Below are 17532 nucleotides of genomic sequence, written 5' to 3' on the forward strand. Positions count from 1 at the left end.
ACTGTGATCCCAATTTGATGAATTTAATACAGAGAAGTCATATGGACAGAAGCATACAAGGAACAAAGACATCAGAAATATGGCCAGTTTAATACAACATTGTAAATGAACTATACTTCAATATAAATTAAAATTTTAAAAACATTAAAGAAGTGAGCCCTGGAGCAACTGAATTACATAAACTTTTGCCAGGATAACCCTGGATGAACCTGTAACTCACAGTCCAAGACGCTAACTCTGAGAAGCAACTCAGTATGAAGGCAGAAAAACTTTAGAGCCAATAAAACCTTCACTAAGAAGATTAAGTAACGACACAGAAAAATGACTATGACAAAATGTTGAATTAAAAAAATCAGACTATAAAATGCAAAACACTTAGTAATTACAACCACGTTCACTCAACATTTGTGTATGAAGGATGTAGCTTCTCCTTGAGTTGACTTTGCTAGTGTGACAAGTAGGGTGTGGGAAGAGTAAAACAATCACCTTCACTTAAGGCTCTGAAACTGGGACCTTATTTTGCCAAGATTTCCTGAGGGAAATGGAAAAGAGTGCACTGGGGCTTCTGGTTGGGCCCCAGGCCACCCCAAGATGAAGCCTCCATAACAAAGGCTGTCTCCAGCCTCCAGAGGAGTGCCCTGGAGGGCACTGATCTTATTCTGCGGGACAGCCTCAGCCCAGGGCACTTGTAATGGTTCCTTGGAACGGCCAGCAAATGAGAGTCACGGCCAGATCTCCCCCACCCTCTGGCACAAAACATCACATAAACTCTGACGGAGCCAATATTTATAGCTCCAGGCCGATCGCTCATCTGGATCCTTCACTTGAATCACCTCGGCTTCTACTTAACACTTCCACTTGCTTGTCTAATTGGTGCCTCACACTTAAAATGTGCCCAGTGGCTCTGCATCCTTTCTTACCCCATGCTTACTCTTCACGTTGTCCCCCATCTTGGCTCCATCCTTTACTTCTCTGCTTTTCACATCACATGTCTAATCTCACAGCCAACCTGTTGGCTCTGTGGTCAAAATATATCTAGAATCTGACCACCTCCCGCCACACCCAACATTAATATGGAAACCTGTCCACCTTTATATTTCACCAGGATTACTGGAGCAATTGCTCAGCTAAATCTTCCTACTTCCTCCCTTGTCCTCTCTGGTCTGTCCTTAACAAAGCTTCCAGTGTGATACTGTTAAAACTAACGTCAGATTTATCCCTCCTTAAGATTCTCCACCAGCTGCTCCATGGCATTCAGAGTACAAGTTCTAAGCCAGCCCTTCTACAAAACCCTATGCTCTCTAACCCCTCCTAACCTCCAGCCATTTCTCTGACTACATCTGCTACTCTGCCCCTCCCTCTCTCCACTCAAACCACGCTAGATGGCAATGGATTTTATTGCCATCTGCCATACTGTACATTCACTTTTCTATCTGTCATACTGTGTGTATTCTCCCAACAGAGAAAGGGCCCCAGGAGGGCAGAGATTGTGTTCTGGTCCCTGCTGTATCTGGAATAGCACCTGGAACATAGTAGGTGCTCAATAAACAATTGACTGAACAAAATGAATGATGAATGGATGAATGAAAGGACAGAGACAATTTTTTGCCATTAATATAGATTCAAAACATATAATATATTGTAATTCAACTATACTGCAATAAAAATAAATTAAAAAACATATATATCACATTATATATATTAAAATATATATATTACAATATATACAATATATATATTAAAAACATATATATCACACTATAACTTAGAGAGAGGCACAACTGAATTATAACTCTGTTAAAAGATTAATACTGGGAAGTTACTCACCGGTGGCCCTGGAAATCCTTTGGCACCAGGAGGGCCTGGGAAACCTTTTTCTCCAAGCCACCCAGGGAGCCCCAAGTCTCCCTTACTCCCTTGCCTCCCAGGAGGCCCTGGAGGGCCTGGTGGGCCCATGGGACCGGGCTGGCAGGCACAGAGCCCTGAGCTCCCTAGACAGAGGATAAAAGGCAGCTTTGTTATATTTCCTGAATGAAATCCCAATAAAGTCCTTACTATACAAAACCAATAGTGTGAATAAGAACAAAAAGGGTCTGATGCACACAATTCTTCTCGCAGACAACCGACAACATGTTATGGGGGAGGGGTACAGAGCTTGATTCGGAGGTAGCTATGGTCTATGTGGGTGGACATACTGTTTCTAGACAATGGGGTGTTCTGTGTCTTAAAAAATTCATCCTGGTAAAATCAAGGGGAAAAGCTAATGCTGAATTCTATTGCAGAAACTTTGAAAATAAGAAAATTTCTTATTTTTAAAAGTTTAGATAGCTCTTATTTGGATCCTACTTAAAACAAAAAATCTCTTAATTTGGTTCCTGCTGAAAAAAACAACTAAAATTGGTTAGAGTATAAACTTTGAACATTTAAAGAATCCAAATAAAATATGTAAAGAGGATTACTGACTGCACTGCATATCACAGTTGATAATTCACTAAATGCAGTTCCTACTCATTAGGATTTTTAGTCTAAAAAATGCCTTTAGGATAATCAAATTGCTCAGCTCTCATACCTGCCTGTCCCTGTGGGTCAAAAACGCACCAAACAATTTATAGAGCATAGAAACGGAGAGCTAGGGGCATTTGGTGAATCTAGGACAGATGGGACCCACAGCGAGAAACCGAAATTGAAGATCAAAACTGTCCTATCTCTGCTTTTTCCAAGGAATTGAGAGGATCTCATGGAAAAGAGTCACCGCTCTGAGACAAATCTCATGACAGATAAATGTCTTCTTTATACTCTAAAATATGGATTTGACTTTTTGGCAATTTCTAATCATGTCACAAGCACACAATGAGTTAGGTACTCACAGCGGTCACTAAACGGAGTAAAAAACCTCAATGAAAGGCCACATTGTACATGTCATAATGCCTCCCAACCCTCCACATGCTGTTGTTTTCTAGAAATTCTACTTGGAGGAATACTTGCCTTTTTCTCCTTTGGAGCCTCGTCTTCCTGGAGGACCCACTTTGCCTTTTATTCCTTGTGGTCCAGGTTGCCCAAGAGTACAATATACAACTTCACAGTGGGAGAGGGGAGCACAGAGAGAATCACACAATTTCTGTGAACATCTACTACCAAACAAGTAGAAGTGTCTCTCATACATCAATCATCCCCTTACCCCCATTCTTTCTTCCACTCCTTTCTTAAGATTCTTTCTCTCCGATATAAGAATATGTACACAAATAGACCACACGGTTGTCACAGCAAGCTTCTGGTACCATAACCATTGATTAAAACCACCCCTAATCTCAGCCCTAAGTTAGTGGGTTGTAGGGTAAGGTAGGGAATAAAAAAACAAACAAATATACCAAAACAAAACAAATACAGTAAGAATCAGTGCATAGCAAAAATCATTTTTCCCCATTCAATTATCAATAATTACCTAATAAAGAAAGCATAAAACAGAGTTTGTAAAAGCAAAAATTCAGAGATATCTGATCAAAGATGACAGATAAAGTGCAAACAGTAAGGTCCTTGTTCTCTCCAAACAGACAGTAAAAGAATATTATAAAAAGAATTCTTTAAAACAAAGAAACAAGAGAAAGGAAACAACAGCAAAAAAAAAAAAAAAAAAGTAAAAAGATTTAACAGATTTTAAAAAGCTGAACTCCAAGCAGGCTGTGGGGGAAGCAGAAAAAGAACAAAGCTGACTGAAAAATCTCTCCTAAAGTTCAGGAATTGGCACCTCTGAAGCAGAATGACAGTGAGGCCCCACACAGGATGACTGGTCAAAGAAACAGCTAAATAGTTAAGAACTCTTTCTTAAAAATTGCAGGAGGTAAAAACAAACTCCCTCAAATAAGAGAAAACAGACAACACAGTAAGAAGAAATCTTTAAAAAATAAACTATATATTTTAAAAAGCAGACAAAGGAAGGCATTTCATCCCTGAAACATGAACAAGCTGCTGCAAAAAGACACATTAGGAGAGAACAGCACCAACAACAAAATTCTCAGAAATTAAAAAAAAAATGGTTATGAAAGCAGAAATTTAAAAATTCAGAAGCAGATTTGGAATATGGAGTTGAGGAAGTCTACCAGAAAGTGTCAGCAAAGATAAAAAGACGAAGAATAATAGGTGAAGATTTGAAAAACAGATGTGTAGGATTGATTCTGAAACAGACAAATATATTGAGTCCAGAAACAGAAAGCAGAGGGAAAAAGCATAGAATATTTTCAAAAAATTACTTCAAGACATTTTTCCAGAAATGAGGGATTTGTGTTCAATTGAAACTGCTCTGAGTGCCTGCAAATTTACCCACGCTGAGGTAAACCACTGTGAAATTTAAGAACATTGAGTACAAAGAAAAATTCCTAGAAGCTTTCAGAGAAAAAAGAGACTTTAAACAAAGGATCAAATATCTAAAGATTATTCAACTTTGAACTTCTTAGTAACAACACTTAAAAAAAAAAAAGAAAGAAAGAAAGGAAATGCCTTCAAAAACCTGGAGGAAAAATGATTGCAACCTAGAATTTTATATTCAACCAAACTATCAATCAAATTTCACATTAGAATAAAGGTATTTCAAATAGTGAGATATCCCAAATTTATACACTTTCTTACAAAGCACAGTGAGAGAGTAACCAAAGGACAAGGCTGAAGAAAGAAAGGGAAAACCACTAGACCATTCAAGTATGGCCTAAATCAAACCCCTTACAATTATACAGTGGAAGTGACAAATAGATTCAAGGGATTAGATCTGATAGACAGAGTGCCTGAAGAACTATGGATGGAGGTTCGTAATGCTGTACAGGAGGCCGTGATCAAAACCATCCCCAAGAAAAAGAAATGCAAAAAGGCAAAATGGTTGTCTGAGCAGGCCTTACAAATAGCTGAGAAAAGAAGTAAAAGGCAAAGGAGAAAAGAAAAGATATATCCAATTGAATGCAGAGTTCCAAAGAATAGCAAGGGGAGATAAAAAAGCCTTCCTCGGTGATCAGTGCAAAGAAATAGAGGAAAACAAAAGAATGGGAAAGACAAGACATCTCTTCAAAAAAATTAGAGATACAAGGGAAACTTTTATGCAAAGATAGGCACCATAAAGGACAGAAATGGTATGAACCTAACAGTAGCAGAAGATATTAAGAAGAGGTGGCAAAAATACACAAAAGAACTATACAAAAAAGATCTTAATGACCCAAATAACCAAAATGGTGTGGTCACTCACCTAGAGCCAGACACCCTAGAGAGTGCAAAGTCAAGTGGGCCTTAGGAAGCATCACTATGAACATGAAAAAGTTAGTGGAGGTGATAGAATTCCAGTTGAGCTATTTCAAATCTTAAAACATGATGCTGTGAAAGTGCTGCACTCAAGATGCCAGCAAATTTGGAAAACTCAGCAGTGGCCACAGGGCTGGAAAAGGTCAGTTTTCATTCCAATCCCAAAGAAAGGCAATGCCAAAGTATGCTCAAACTACCACACAATTGCACTCATCTCACATGCTAGCAAAGTAATGCTCAAAATTCTCCAAGCCAGGCTTCAACAGTACATGAACTGAGAACTTCCAGATGTTCAAGTTGGATTTAGAAAAGGCAGAAGAACCACAGATCAAATTGCCAATATCTGATGGATCATCAAAAAAGCAAGAGAGTTCCAGAGAAACATCTACTTCTGCATTATTGACTACGCCAAAGCCTTTGACTGTGTGGATAACAGCAAACTGTGAAAATTCTGAAAGAGATGGGAATACCAGACTACCTTACCTGCCTCCTGAGAAATGTGTATGCAGGTCAAGAAGCAATAGTTAGAACTGGACATAGAACAATGGACTGGTTCCAAATTGGGAAAGAAGTATGTCAAGGCTGTATACTGTCACTGTGCTTTTTTTAACTTAATGCAGAGTACATCATGAGAAATGTCAGGCTGGATGAAGCACAAGCTGGAATGAAGACTGCCAGGAGAAATAACAATAACCTCAAATATGCAGATGACATCACCCTTATTATACTTAAAAGCGAAAAGGAACTAAAGAGCCTCTTGATGAAGGTGAAAGAGGAGAGTGAAAATGCTGGCTTAAAACTCAACATTCAGAAAATGAAGATCATGGCATCCAGTCCCATCACTTCATGGCAAATAGATGGGGAAGCAATGGAAACAGTGACATACTTTATTTTCTTGGGCTCCAAAATAACTACAGATGGTGAATGCAGCCATAAAATTAAAAGATGCTTACTCCTTGGAAGAAAAGCTATGACCAACCTAGATAGCATATTAAAAAGCAGAGACATTACTTGGCCCACAAAAATCCATCTAGTCAAAGCTATGGTTTTTCCAGTGGTCATGTATGGATGTGAGAGTTGGACTATAAAGAAAGCTGAGCACCAAAGAATTGATGCTTTTGAACTGTGGTGTTGGAGAAGACCCTTGAGATCCCTTGGACTGCAAGGAGATCCAACCAGTCAATCGTAAAGGAGATCAGTCCTGAATATTCATTGGAAGGATTGATGCTGAACCTGAAGCTCCAATACTTTGGCCACCTGATGTGAAGAGCTAACTTATTGGAGAAGACCTAACTTATTGGAGAAGATCCTGATGCTGGGAAAGATTGAAGGCAGGAGGACAGAGGATGAGATGGTTGGATGGCATCACCGACTCAATGGACATGAGTCTGAGCAAGCTCTGGGAGCCGGTGATGCACAGGGAAGCCTGGTGTGCTGCAGTCCATGGGATCGCAAAGAGTCGGATATGACTGAGCGACTGAACTGAACTGAAAGCCACCGAAGAAATATATGAGTTGTGGGGAAAAAGGAACCCAGAGAAAGAGAGGCAGAGACAGACAGAGAGGTAGACACAATTCCTAGGATAACAATGAAGGAAGATCTCAAGGCAGGATCTTGGCATCAGCTTTTGAAATTGTGACCTGACTTAACCTGAACAGTCATAATGCTCCAGAAGAGACTTATTCAAAGAGATAACACTGGTAATGAGTTAGAATGCATGATTAAGAGATTTATACAATTCTAGATGATTTGAGGTTGAATTAGCAATAAGTATTTTGAAAACCAAGCAAACACACAAAAAGAATGTAAGACAATTATTAACTAAATGCCATGCTGGGAAAGCACAAGAGTAATATATATTATTATATGACTAAACCACTGAGGAGAAGGAAATGGCAACCCACTCCAGTGTTCTTGCCTGGAGAATCCCTGGGACGGGGGAGCCTGGTGGGCTGCCGTCTATGGGGTCACACAGGGTCGGACACGACTGAAGCGACTTAGCAAACCACTGAACAACATTTATATAATCCTTCAGTATAGACACTGAATATTTAACTAAAATAATGATAACTGTATTGATACGTTGTAGAAGTGGAAAACATGCGTGTGTGGCAGGGAAAGAGGGACACTCATCTGCTAGACAGGAAAGTCAAACGATAATGTGCAAACTGAAAAATTAAGAAAGAGCGACACATGTTTGGTGAATGGTCATAAAAGACAAATAACAAGATTCAGCTAACTATGTGGAAATAATTGCCCCTAGGGAGGACAGAATAGGAGAAGGGGTTGCCTGGGATGATTATCTTTCACGAAAGGCTTTATAGAGTTGTTTGATTCTGAAGTCAGGTCTGCATATGATTCATAAAAATAAAAACTATATTCAAAAAATAAAAACTGTGTTAATTTACAAAATTCTATCATCACACTTATATTCTCACATACTTTAATTGATGTGGTAGGTCAATATCAGTTTATGTTTTTGTGTTGTTAATAACACTAATTCGGCTTATGAAATATTAGACAACTTTTTAAAAATTTGGAAAGTCACATTTTCTGGGTGATTCTGCAAATATCAAATGCAACATAAATGTTATGAAATGTGAATGCAGAGCACTTTACCATCTGATCCTGGAGGTCCCGGCAGTCCTGGCACTCCAGGCAGCCCAGGTGGTCCCTGGTTGCCTGGTTCTCCTGGAACAGAATCAGCTCTCCCAGGAACACCAGCTGCCCCTGGAAATCCTGGGTGACCAGGAAACCCTCGCGGCCCAGGAGGTCCCGTCATGCCTCCAAGAGAAATCAAGAATGAAAACCACGTATACTCTCAGATAATCTCACATTAATACGCTCAAAAATTTTTTCTGTGGAAGAAATAAAAATCAGTACATCTTTCTTAAGCTGTGGAATTTTTTTAAGGAAAAAAAATTGTAGTTTAAAAATAACCAAGTATCCCAGCCATCAAAATGCCTCAACTCCTTGGAAACAAGAACACAAGTGGTAATAAGAAAGATTTGGGCAATCAAATATTCTTACTTTTTTGTCCATTCTTTGGAATTGATGGAAAAGAAGTATATATTATTTAATTAAATCTACTTTTAAAATCTTTCCACCTTGATAATTTGATAGAACCTAACCTGAACCAACATATCAGCACATTCAGTGAATTAAAATATGGGCTCACAGAAAGACAAATACTATCTGATATCACTTATACATGGGATCTAAAAAATACAGCAGACTAGTGAATATAACAAAAGGGAAGCAGATTCAAGGACATAGAAAACAAATTAGTAGTTACTGGTAAGGAGAGGAGAGGAGGGAAGGGCAATATCGGGGTAGGGAGCAACAAACTATTATGTATAAAATAAGCTACAAGGATATATTGTACAAAATGGGGAATACAGCCAATATTTTATAATAACTAAAACTGGAGCATAATCTTTAAAATTGTGAAGCACTATACCTGCTCCTTGGAAGAAAAGTTATGACCAACCTAGACAGCATATTAAAAAGCAGAGACATTACTTTGCCCACAAAAATCCATCTAGTCAAAGCTATGGTTTTTCCAATAGTCATGTATGGATGTGAGAGTTGGACCATAAAGAAAGCTGAGCACAGAAGAGTTGATGTTTCTGGATTGTGGTGTTGGAGAAGAGTCTTGAGAGTCCCCTGGACAGCAAGGAGATCCAACCAGTCCATCCTAAAGGAGATCAGTCCTGAATATTTATTGGAAGGATTGATGCTGAAGCTGAAACTCCAATACTTCAGCCACCTGGTGCAAAGAACTGACTCATCTGAAAAGACCCTGATGCTGGGAAAGATTGAAGGCAGGAGGAGAAGGGGATGACAGAGGATGAGATGGTTGGATGGCATCACCGACTCAATGGACATGAGTTTGAGTAAACTCTGGGAGTTGGTGATGGACAGGGAGGCCTGGTGTGCCGCAGTCCATGGGGTCACAAAGTGTCGGACATGACTGAGCGACTGAACTGACTAATACTGTATACCTATAACTTATAATATTGTACAGCAACTATACTTCAATAAAATTTTAAAATAAGGAGAAAATAAATGAGGTAATGCATTAAATCATTACCTGGAGAATCCCAGGGACGGCGGAGCCTGGTGGGCTTCCATCTATGGGGTCGCACAGAGTCGGACACGACTGAAGCGAACTAGCAGCAATGCATTAAATCATGCAGATAGGTGTCTGTGTGTGTGTGTTAGTCGCTCAGTCCGTGTCTGACACTTTGCGACCCCACGGACTGTAGTCCGCCAACCTCCTCTGTCCATGGGATTCTCCAGGCAAGAATACTGGAGTGGATTTCCTTCTCCAGGGGATCTTCCTGACCCAGGGATTGAACCCAGGCCTCCTGCATTGAAAGTGGATGCTCTACCATCTGAACTTTAGGAGAGCCCTCAGATAGGTATCTAGCATATAATTTTAAGCACTTTGTTTTTATAATGATCATTGACTAGGAGAATTTAATGAGAAAATTGGTGTTGCCTTTTAGATACTAAAATGTGATATCTGGGCATGCTTGTAATATGCTTATATGGAGACAGTCTTCTAATCTTTTACCCTCAAATTAAATGGGAGCATACTTTCTTAACACGGCCAAAAAATTGGACTCATATAATTATCTATGTAGAAGTAAAATATTATAACCACATAGGTTGGTGGAAAGCACAGAGATGCTAGATTTGAACCTGGCCTCTGTGTCTCCAGCCACAGGTACCAAAGTAGGTTATGTAATTATTTAATTCTCTACATCTTCCTCAGAGGCTTCTAATGAGGATGAAACAAAGTAATCACATAAGGACCTTAATGTAGTATCTGGCTACAGGAAGTTCTCAGCGAAGGATTGGAAGTTCAGGGGAAGTCAAAGTAATATTCAGTGTGTTCACGGGAAGTCAAAGTAATGCAGGAGCAGCTAAATCCTGCCTCCCCTTGATACCCTACTCCACCCACGCCATACTGACGGTTTTAATATAAAGATAGCCGGAAGCCCTCGTGTGACAGCGACCACTTCTAGCTGCTTCCTCCTAAGCACACCTAGTACCAAAATCTCTCAGATGGAAGACGGTCATTATTAAAGATGGTGTCATGGTAGCTCTCGCTTCTCACGCCCTTGCAGAACCCTGACACTCTCCTAGCAAGAAGTGGAGGTCCCCCTTCCCTGCAATGTGGCAGCCTTTGGTGACTGTTTGGACTAACCAAGTATGGTGGGAGTGACGCTCTATGGCTTCCCAGGCCAGATTATGAAAGATGATTCAGCTTCTGCCTTGTGAGCTGAAATGCTTGGGACTGGAGTCCTGAACCACCATGGAAGCAATATTATCACTTGGAAGCCACCATGCTGTAAGGAAGTCTCGGTTAAGTGCAGAGCCGCACAGCAAGGTTTGAGACTCTATGAGAGACAAATGAGAGAGATGCCTGGCCAGTCCTCGCGTCTCTGTTCCAGCTACTCCACAGCTATAACTAGATGAAAATCTTTGCTCTGGAATCACTTGGGTTAATGCTTCCTGAATTTCTGAACTATATGGAAAGAGTGAAGGGTATATACTGAATGTTGGTGTTTTAAACCACTAGGTTTGGGGTTACTTGTTTAGCAACAGACAACTGGAACCTTGTTTGTCATCAGTAACGTAGCACCCAAAGTAAATAGATGGCTTTCATTCTTGTGTGCGTATGTGCTGAGGCTTTACATATATTTTCAGACATTAGCTTTACTCCTCAAACAACTTTGTAAAGGTTGTACCTTATAGATAAGGCACAGTAAATTTAGGCCCAATATAAGAAATGCTAATAATAGCTAACATAGTGAGTCTTTATGTCAAGTTGTATTCTAAAAACTATACATATTACTTCTTTCAACTGTAACAAAAACTCAATTTTGCAGATGGGAAAACTGAGGAACAGAGAGGTTTAATAAGTGCCCAAGATCATACAGCTTGTAAGCACTAGAATATGAAATGTTGTTAGTTCTCTATATAAACACATAACAATTTCACCGTACTACACCAATTGTGAAGGCTGGGATTCAATCATAGGTGTTTGACTCTAAAACTTCACGGCAAATACTATAGATGATTATAAAGTTGAATAGGTACAATAAAGGTTACATACATGGGTTTCCTTAAAAAATAATGAACATGTACTCCTATGGACTCGGTTGCCATCTTGTCTTCATAATGTTCCTAAGACCTGACTTGGAATGAACTTGAATGATGCCTGCTTGCTGTCTCACCCCGGGGCCAGGGGAAAAGCTTAACCAGCTTCCACAAGGCGGAATGGGTTACAGTGTACAGCACACCACAGCCTCAATCACCCACCGACAGGACACGATATCAATGAAGCTGTGGTCAGCATTAAAACCTTTTTTTTTTCCAAAAGAAAAGAATGGAATAGAAAAGGGAGTGTCGCATATACCCCACAGATATTATTTTGTAAGATTTGTGTTTCAACCATATGTATGTATGGATACATATATGTGCATGATGTAATGTAAATACTATACCATATAAAATTACTTCTTACTATGGGTTGAAGTCCAAATATGGGTTAATTCTTTTTTAAAAGGTTTTTGGGATAAAGAGATTTCTTGTTATACTTGGTTTGAAATTCCCTAGAGACATGTGTTACTTACTCCCACTGGGTTTTGATTTCAATCTGCTGGAAGCACTATTTTATTATAAACAAGCCTGAAAGGAGAAATGTAAGATGAGAGCCTAGTGCCTCCTGACTGAGTGAGTAGTCTATATGATTTATATAGTCCTGGGTCAATTAAACCATGGCTTCAATGTCTAAAGAGTAAATGAACTAAACAAAGCTTTATTTACTGACTTTGTGGTCATCAGACTCTCCCAAGTGAAAGCCAGCTTCGTGGAAGATTAAACAAGAACTCTGTAGTTCACAGTTGAATATCTCAGAAAACTTTTTACTCCTCAGGAAACATAACTTGAGACAGATTGAATAAAATTGCATTTATTCCAGACTTTTCTCCTTACATGTTTAATAAATTCTCCTGGGTTCACAGAATGAAAATACCCTGTAAACTTCTATTCCCAATATCACTGAGACTATTAACTAAGATAGCACTTGAAGGAGTTGAAAGTCCTTGTGTCAATAGGATTATTTCTCAGGCTTTTCATCAAATATGACCATGAGCCATAGGGTTTTTCTGTGGGGGATGAGACTGTTGTTTTTTTGATTTGGAGGGAAAGGATGAGAAAGCTGTGGCTTTTGTTTATTTTTTTAATCAAGTGTGAATCAAAATCCTACTTTTAATTCACAATTTGTATTTCCACATTTCATACAGAATATTTAAGTTGGGGCCTAACTAAATTTTAACAACTAGATATCCACAGGGAGAGCCTTCCAAGAAGGTGGTAAAAACCTGAAGACACACTCTAATCCTAGCAGTGGTTTCCAAATCTTATCTGCATGTGATAATCTTGTGGGAGGGCTTCCCCAGTGGCCCTAGTGGTAAAAAAAAACTCTCGTGCCAATGCAGGAGACATAAGAGATGTGTGTTCAATCTGTGGGTCGGGAAGATCCCCTGCAGAAGGAAATGGCAACCCACTCCAGTATTCTTGCCTGGAGAATCCCAAGGACAGAGGAGCTTGTGGGCTACTGTCCAAAGGGTCACAATGAGTTGGACACCACTGAAGCTACTTAGCATGCATGCAATCTTGTAGGAAGCCCATTATACATAGATGCTTCTTATCACACCCCTGAGATAGTGACTGAATACTTCTGAGCAGCAGTCTAGGAACCTGGATTTTCTCCAATTAATTAATCAATTGATTTGAGTTCTGTGCTTCTTAGTCCTGGCTGTGCATTAGAAGTAGGGGGACGATTTTATAACAGTAGATGCCTGGGTGCATCCATCCCCCCAGAGTCTGACATTCCTGGTCTGGGGAGGCTCAGCCATCAGTATTTTTGAAACAATCCTAAGGTGAGTTGGGCTTTGTCAGTGACTCAGAAGTAAAAGTGTTTGCGTGCAATGCAGGAGACACGGTAGGAGCCTCAGGTTCAATCCCTGGGTTGGGAAGATCCCCTGGAGAAGGAAATGGCCACGCACTCCAGTATTCTTGCCTGGGAAATCCCATGGACAGAGGAGCCTGGTGGGCTACAGTCCATGGGGTCACAAAGAGTCAGATACAGCATCATGACTAAACAACAAGATGATTTTAGTATCAGCTAGAGTGGAGAACCCTGGTGTGGAGGAGGATTTAGCAAACCTGAGCTGTAAAGGCCAGCGGATTCATACCTGCACAGGCTTCCCCTGGTCTACCTGGGGCACCAGGGGGACCATGTGGTCCAACAGCCCCTGTTTCTCCATAGCGGCCGGGGCGCCCTGGATCCCCTGGAGGGCCTGCCAAAAATAATGGCATCACGTACATATCAAACATATGTATACATTAGAAAATTCATGCACAATTATTTTTTGGGAGGCTTGCTCAAGTACAACTGGGAGATGGTTTTGCAGTTTCTCACCAAATTCAAAATGCAGTATTTTAGACCCTCCCCCACAGACACGTGAAGCTGAAGTAGTGCTGAATTTGTCATTGATTGAGGCTGCCTTCTTCCTGGAGGCAGCATTGTGGCAGGCCTTAGTCAAATGGTTTTAAATGCGTTTAGCAATTAAAATACCTACTTTCTGAAAGGTAACATAATAAAAATCCCAGCAGGCAGTTTACACACTAACATAAAATTTGATGTCTTATGCTGATAGAAATGATGAAGATGTACATCTCTATTCGCACTTGTAAAATTTATACATTATGAGGCCAATTCTTTGGCCACCTGATGCAAACAGCTGACTCATTAGAAGACTCTGATGCTGGGAAAGACTGAAGGCAGGAGGAGAAGGGGACGACAGAGGGTAAGATGCTCCATAGCATCACTGACTCAATGGACATGGACTTGGACAAACTCCAGGAAATAATGAGGGGCAGGGAGGCCTGGCGTGCTGCAGTCCATGGGATTGCAAAGAGTCAGACACGACTTAGCGACTGAACAACAACAACAATTACGCATTCATGGTAAAGTTCATATATTTAGCCCACCTAGTGTATAAAGTACAGAAAGAGTGGACCAAGCTCTTCTTTCAGGACAACTTAAATCCCATTTCAGCATAATTGATAGAGAAGTCAAATGGAACACAAACCTTTGAGTGGAAGAGATGGAGTTACCAAAACCCCTGGTGGTCCTGGGTGCCCACGGTCTCCAGGATCTCCCTGAAATCATTCATTCATTCACTTTTCTTAGAAATATTAAAATTCTTCTCCTGTTTCCTGGCACTAAGTAAATATTAGAAGGGCCAAGAGTACATTCGTATAAGAAATAAAGCCTGTAGGCTGACTAGAGAAATAAATAACTCATGATGTTCTAAGAGAAACAAAAATAAGTAACCTCCTACCTATAAGCAGAAGTAAACAACCAACTAACAAAGTTCTCCCTAAAGAAAAATAAATCCAAACTCCAAAAATGATTCCATGTCCATAAATTAGATACCTCTGAAGCCATGAAATTTCTTCCATCTATGATAAGCATTAATGTCTAATTTGGCACTCTAGGACAAATGGTTTCTTTGCCTATAGAGTCTGAACCTACATTTTTTTTTGTAGCAAATATTGTCCCCCCTTAATTGTGTCATCTCAACGCCACCATGGCTTGTCCGGCACAAGTGCTGAAGGTGAGGTCAGAGGTTACAAAGGAAAGAAAAACTGCAGTGGTGGTCAAAGCAAAGAGTTCTCCACGGTTCCCTCTGTTTTCAATCACGAGACTATGTGATCCCTATGGAATTTTTGAAACTTTCAGTACTTTTCATCTGCTTCAAAAAGATCAATTCACAAATATAAAATATAATCATTACAACATGCATTAAAATAATACATGCAAAACGGGCTCATTTTTAAAATGATATCTTGAAATACTTTAAAAAATAAATTAGATAGCATAAGGGATATAAGCTGTTATCAGATTGTACTCAAACAGGCTCACTTTTTTACCTTTGGGCCAAGAAATCCAAATGACCCAGGATCTCCAGACAGTCCTGGTTCCCCCTACAAGTAACAAAAAGCATGCCTTTTTTTAAAAAAAAAGTGATTGTGACATTTTACCTCATTGACAAATTATCTCATTCTCATTTTATCTGAATGACACATGCTCCCTGAGATTCTGTACAAAATCTTAGCACTGTTTTGGGTTGCATTGAAGAGTTTTGTGCTCCAGTTTTTGCACCCACAGCAAAATTATATAATTTATAAAATAAATGTGTTTCCTCTCCCATTACTGTGTGTGAATCTACATGTTCTGGTACAACTTTTGAATGATACTGAATTGCATCTACTAATGAAAATGTATTTATCATCTCTGTAATGGTATGCATTTACCTTTAATCCTGGAAAACCTGGAGATCCATAGGAACCAGGGTCCCCCTAATAAATTCACAAAAATCAACACAAGCAGAATTAAATAAAAATACATCAACCAACTCGATAAATCATTTTTCACCTTATGAGATTGCTTTTGGGATTATTAATCATATCTACAAAGATAACTGAATAAAGGAAATAAGCATAAAAGAGATTCTATTTCTTTGTAACATTTGTTATTTTAATTACTCTTTAATATTATTTAAAAAAAATCATGCCCTCTCCAGTGTTATAAATTAAGAATATAGTTTTGTTGTTTTCATTGCTCTTCTACTTTAATTTATTTAATGTAATGCTTTCACTGAGCTAAATATCTTTGTCATTGCAATATAATTTGTCTGGAGATTAATAGTTGCTCTATGCATTATCAGCAATAAAAATTACTATGGAAGTCAATATTGCCTCATTAAGCACTAAATCTGGAGTCAAACAAACTCAGTGCCCATGCCTGTTGGGGTCTGGCCTTCATCGTGACTCTGTGAATCGGGATCCCATTAGTGACAGGTATGGAGATGTTGAGGCCTGATGCTGTACTTTTTTTTTTTCTAGCTACTGTCCATAGATCAGTACTGTCTTTTGTCACATAGGCTTAACTGAACAATTCCAAGCTATAATCACACTGACACTGAGCCAGTGAGAAAATGTCATGATCCCATTTTTGTTATTGTTTAGCTGCTAAGTTGTGTACAACTCTTTGCAACTCCACAGACTGCAGCACGCCAGGCTTCCCTGTCCTTCACTACCTCCTGGAGTTTGCTCAGACTCATGTCCATTGAGGCAAGGATGCCATCAAACCATCTCATCCTCTGTCACTCCCTTCACCTTTGCCCTCAATTTTTCCCAGCATCAGGGTCTTTTCCAATGAGTTGACTCTTCACATCAGGTGGTCAAAGTTTTGGAGCTTCAGCTTCAGTATCAGTCCTTCCAATGAATATTCAGAGTTGATTTTCTTTAGGATGGACTGGTTTGATCTCCCTGTAGTCTAAGGGACTCTCAAGAGTCTTCTCCAACACCACAGTTCAAAAGCATCAATTCTTCAGTGCTCAGTCTTCTTTATGGTCCATCACTCATATCTGCATATGACTACTGGAAAAATCATAGCTTTGACCATGATCCCATTACTTCCTGCCAATTCTCCCATCTTTTGCTTGTCTGTTTTATCCAAATGATGTGCACAGAAGGGATGCTCTGGGGCCTTTAGCTATCATACAATTCTTGCTGAGCAAAATATAGTACTCCTCTTTGAGAAAATACTTTGAAAGTACTCACTTTTGAGCTCTCAGAATTATTGATTGAATCTTATAAAAATGTGAGAGAGAAATGCCTCCAAACTCACTGAAGTTAAACACAGCATGAAGGATCCTTACCCGAGGTCCTGGAAACCCAGGAATCCCTTTCTCTCCTTTTCTCCCAATACCAGGTTCTCCCTTAAAGACATAACAATATTTAGAGGGGTTTAAGCAACTATATTTCAGCAATATGGAATGCAAAAACAAAATGAGAAATAAAAATTACTGCCATCAACTTAAAGAAAATGAATACTTTGGAATAGTCTTCCTATACATTTATGATAAAATAGTGAAAAATTCTAGTAACAGATCAGCATTTAAAGCAAGGATAAGAACCATGTAAAATTTTTAAAAATGAAGATAGTACATCATACAAATTTTTTAACATTATTTAAATAAATTACCTTGGGTCCTGGTGCTCCAGGAGTTCCAGTCATTCCAGGCATCCCTTTAATACCCTAAAATTTACAAAGAATATAATCTGCCTTACTCTTATTTAACATACTGAATTACACCTGTT

General features: G+C 39.4%; 1 protein-coding gene across 6 annotated transcripts in view; it reads right to left on the reverse strand.

Moving 5' to 3' along the window:
* Positions 1-17532, reverse strand: part of COL4A4 (collagen type IV alpha 4 chain) — a 147675-nt gene that overhangs the window by 71602 nt on the left and 58541 nt on the right. For all 6 annotated transcript variants that reach the window (XR_014080676.1, XM_081584675.1, XM_081584676.1 and 3 more), the window contains exons 14-22: positions 17417-17470; positions 17091-17150; positions 15682-15726; positions 15298-15351; positions 14454-14523; positions 13554-13658; positions 7900-8064; positions 2986-3075; positions 1828-1991 (exon numbers count right to left, since the gene is read on the reverse strand). Coding sequence is in view for 5 of the 6 variants with exons in the window: in XM_081584675.1 (XP_081440801.1) it covers positions 1828-1991; positions 2986-3075; positions 7900-8064; positions 13554-13658; positions 14454-14523; positions 15298-15351; positions 15682-15726; positions 17091-17150; positions 17417-17470 (807 nt within the window). In the remaining variant the exon portion in view is untranslated. The remainder of the gene's footprint in view (positions 1-1827; positions 1992-2985; positions 3076-7899; positions 8065-13553; positions 13659-14453; positions 14524-15297; positions 15352-15681; positions 15727-17090; positions 17151-17416; positions 17471-17532) is intronic.

Source organism: Giraffa tippelskirchi, chromosome 3, assembly GCF_054371585.1.
Source record: "Giraffa tippelskirchi isolate mGirTip1 chromosome 3, T2T-mGirTip1v1.2.pri, whole genome shotgun sequence".
NCBI lineage: Eukaryota > Metazoa > Chordata > Mammalia > Artiodactyla > Giraffidae > Giraffa > Giraffa tippelskirchi.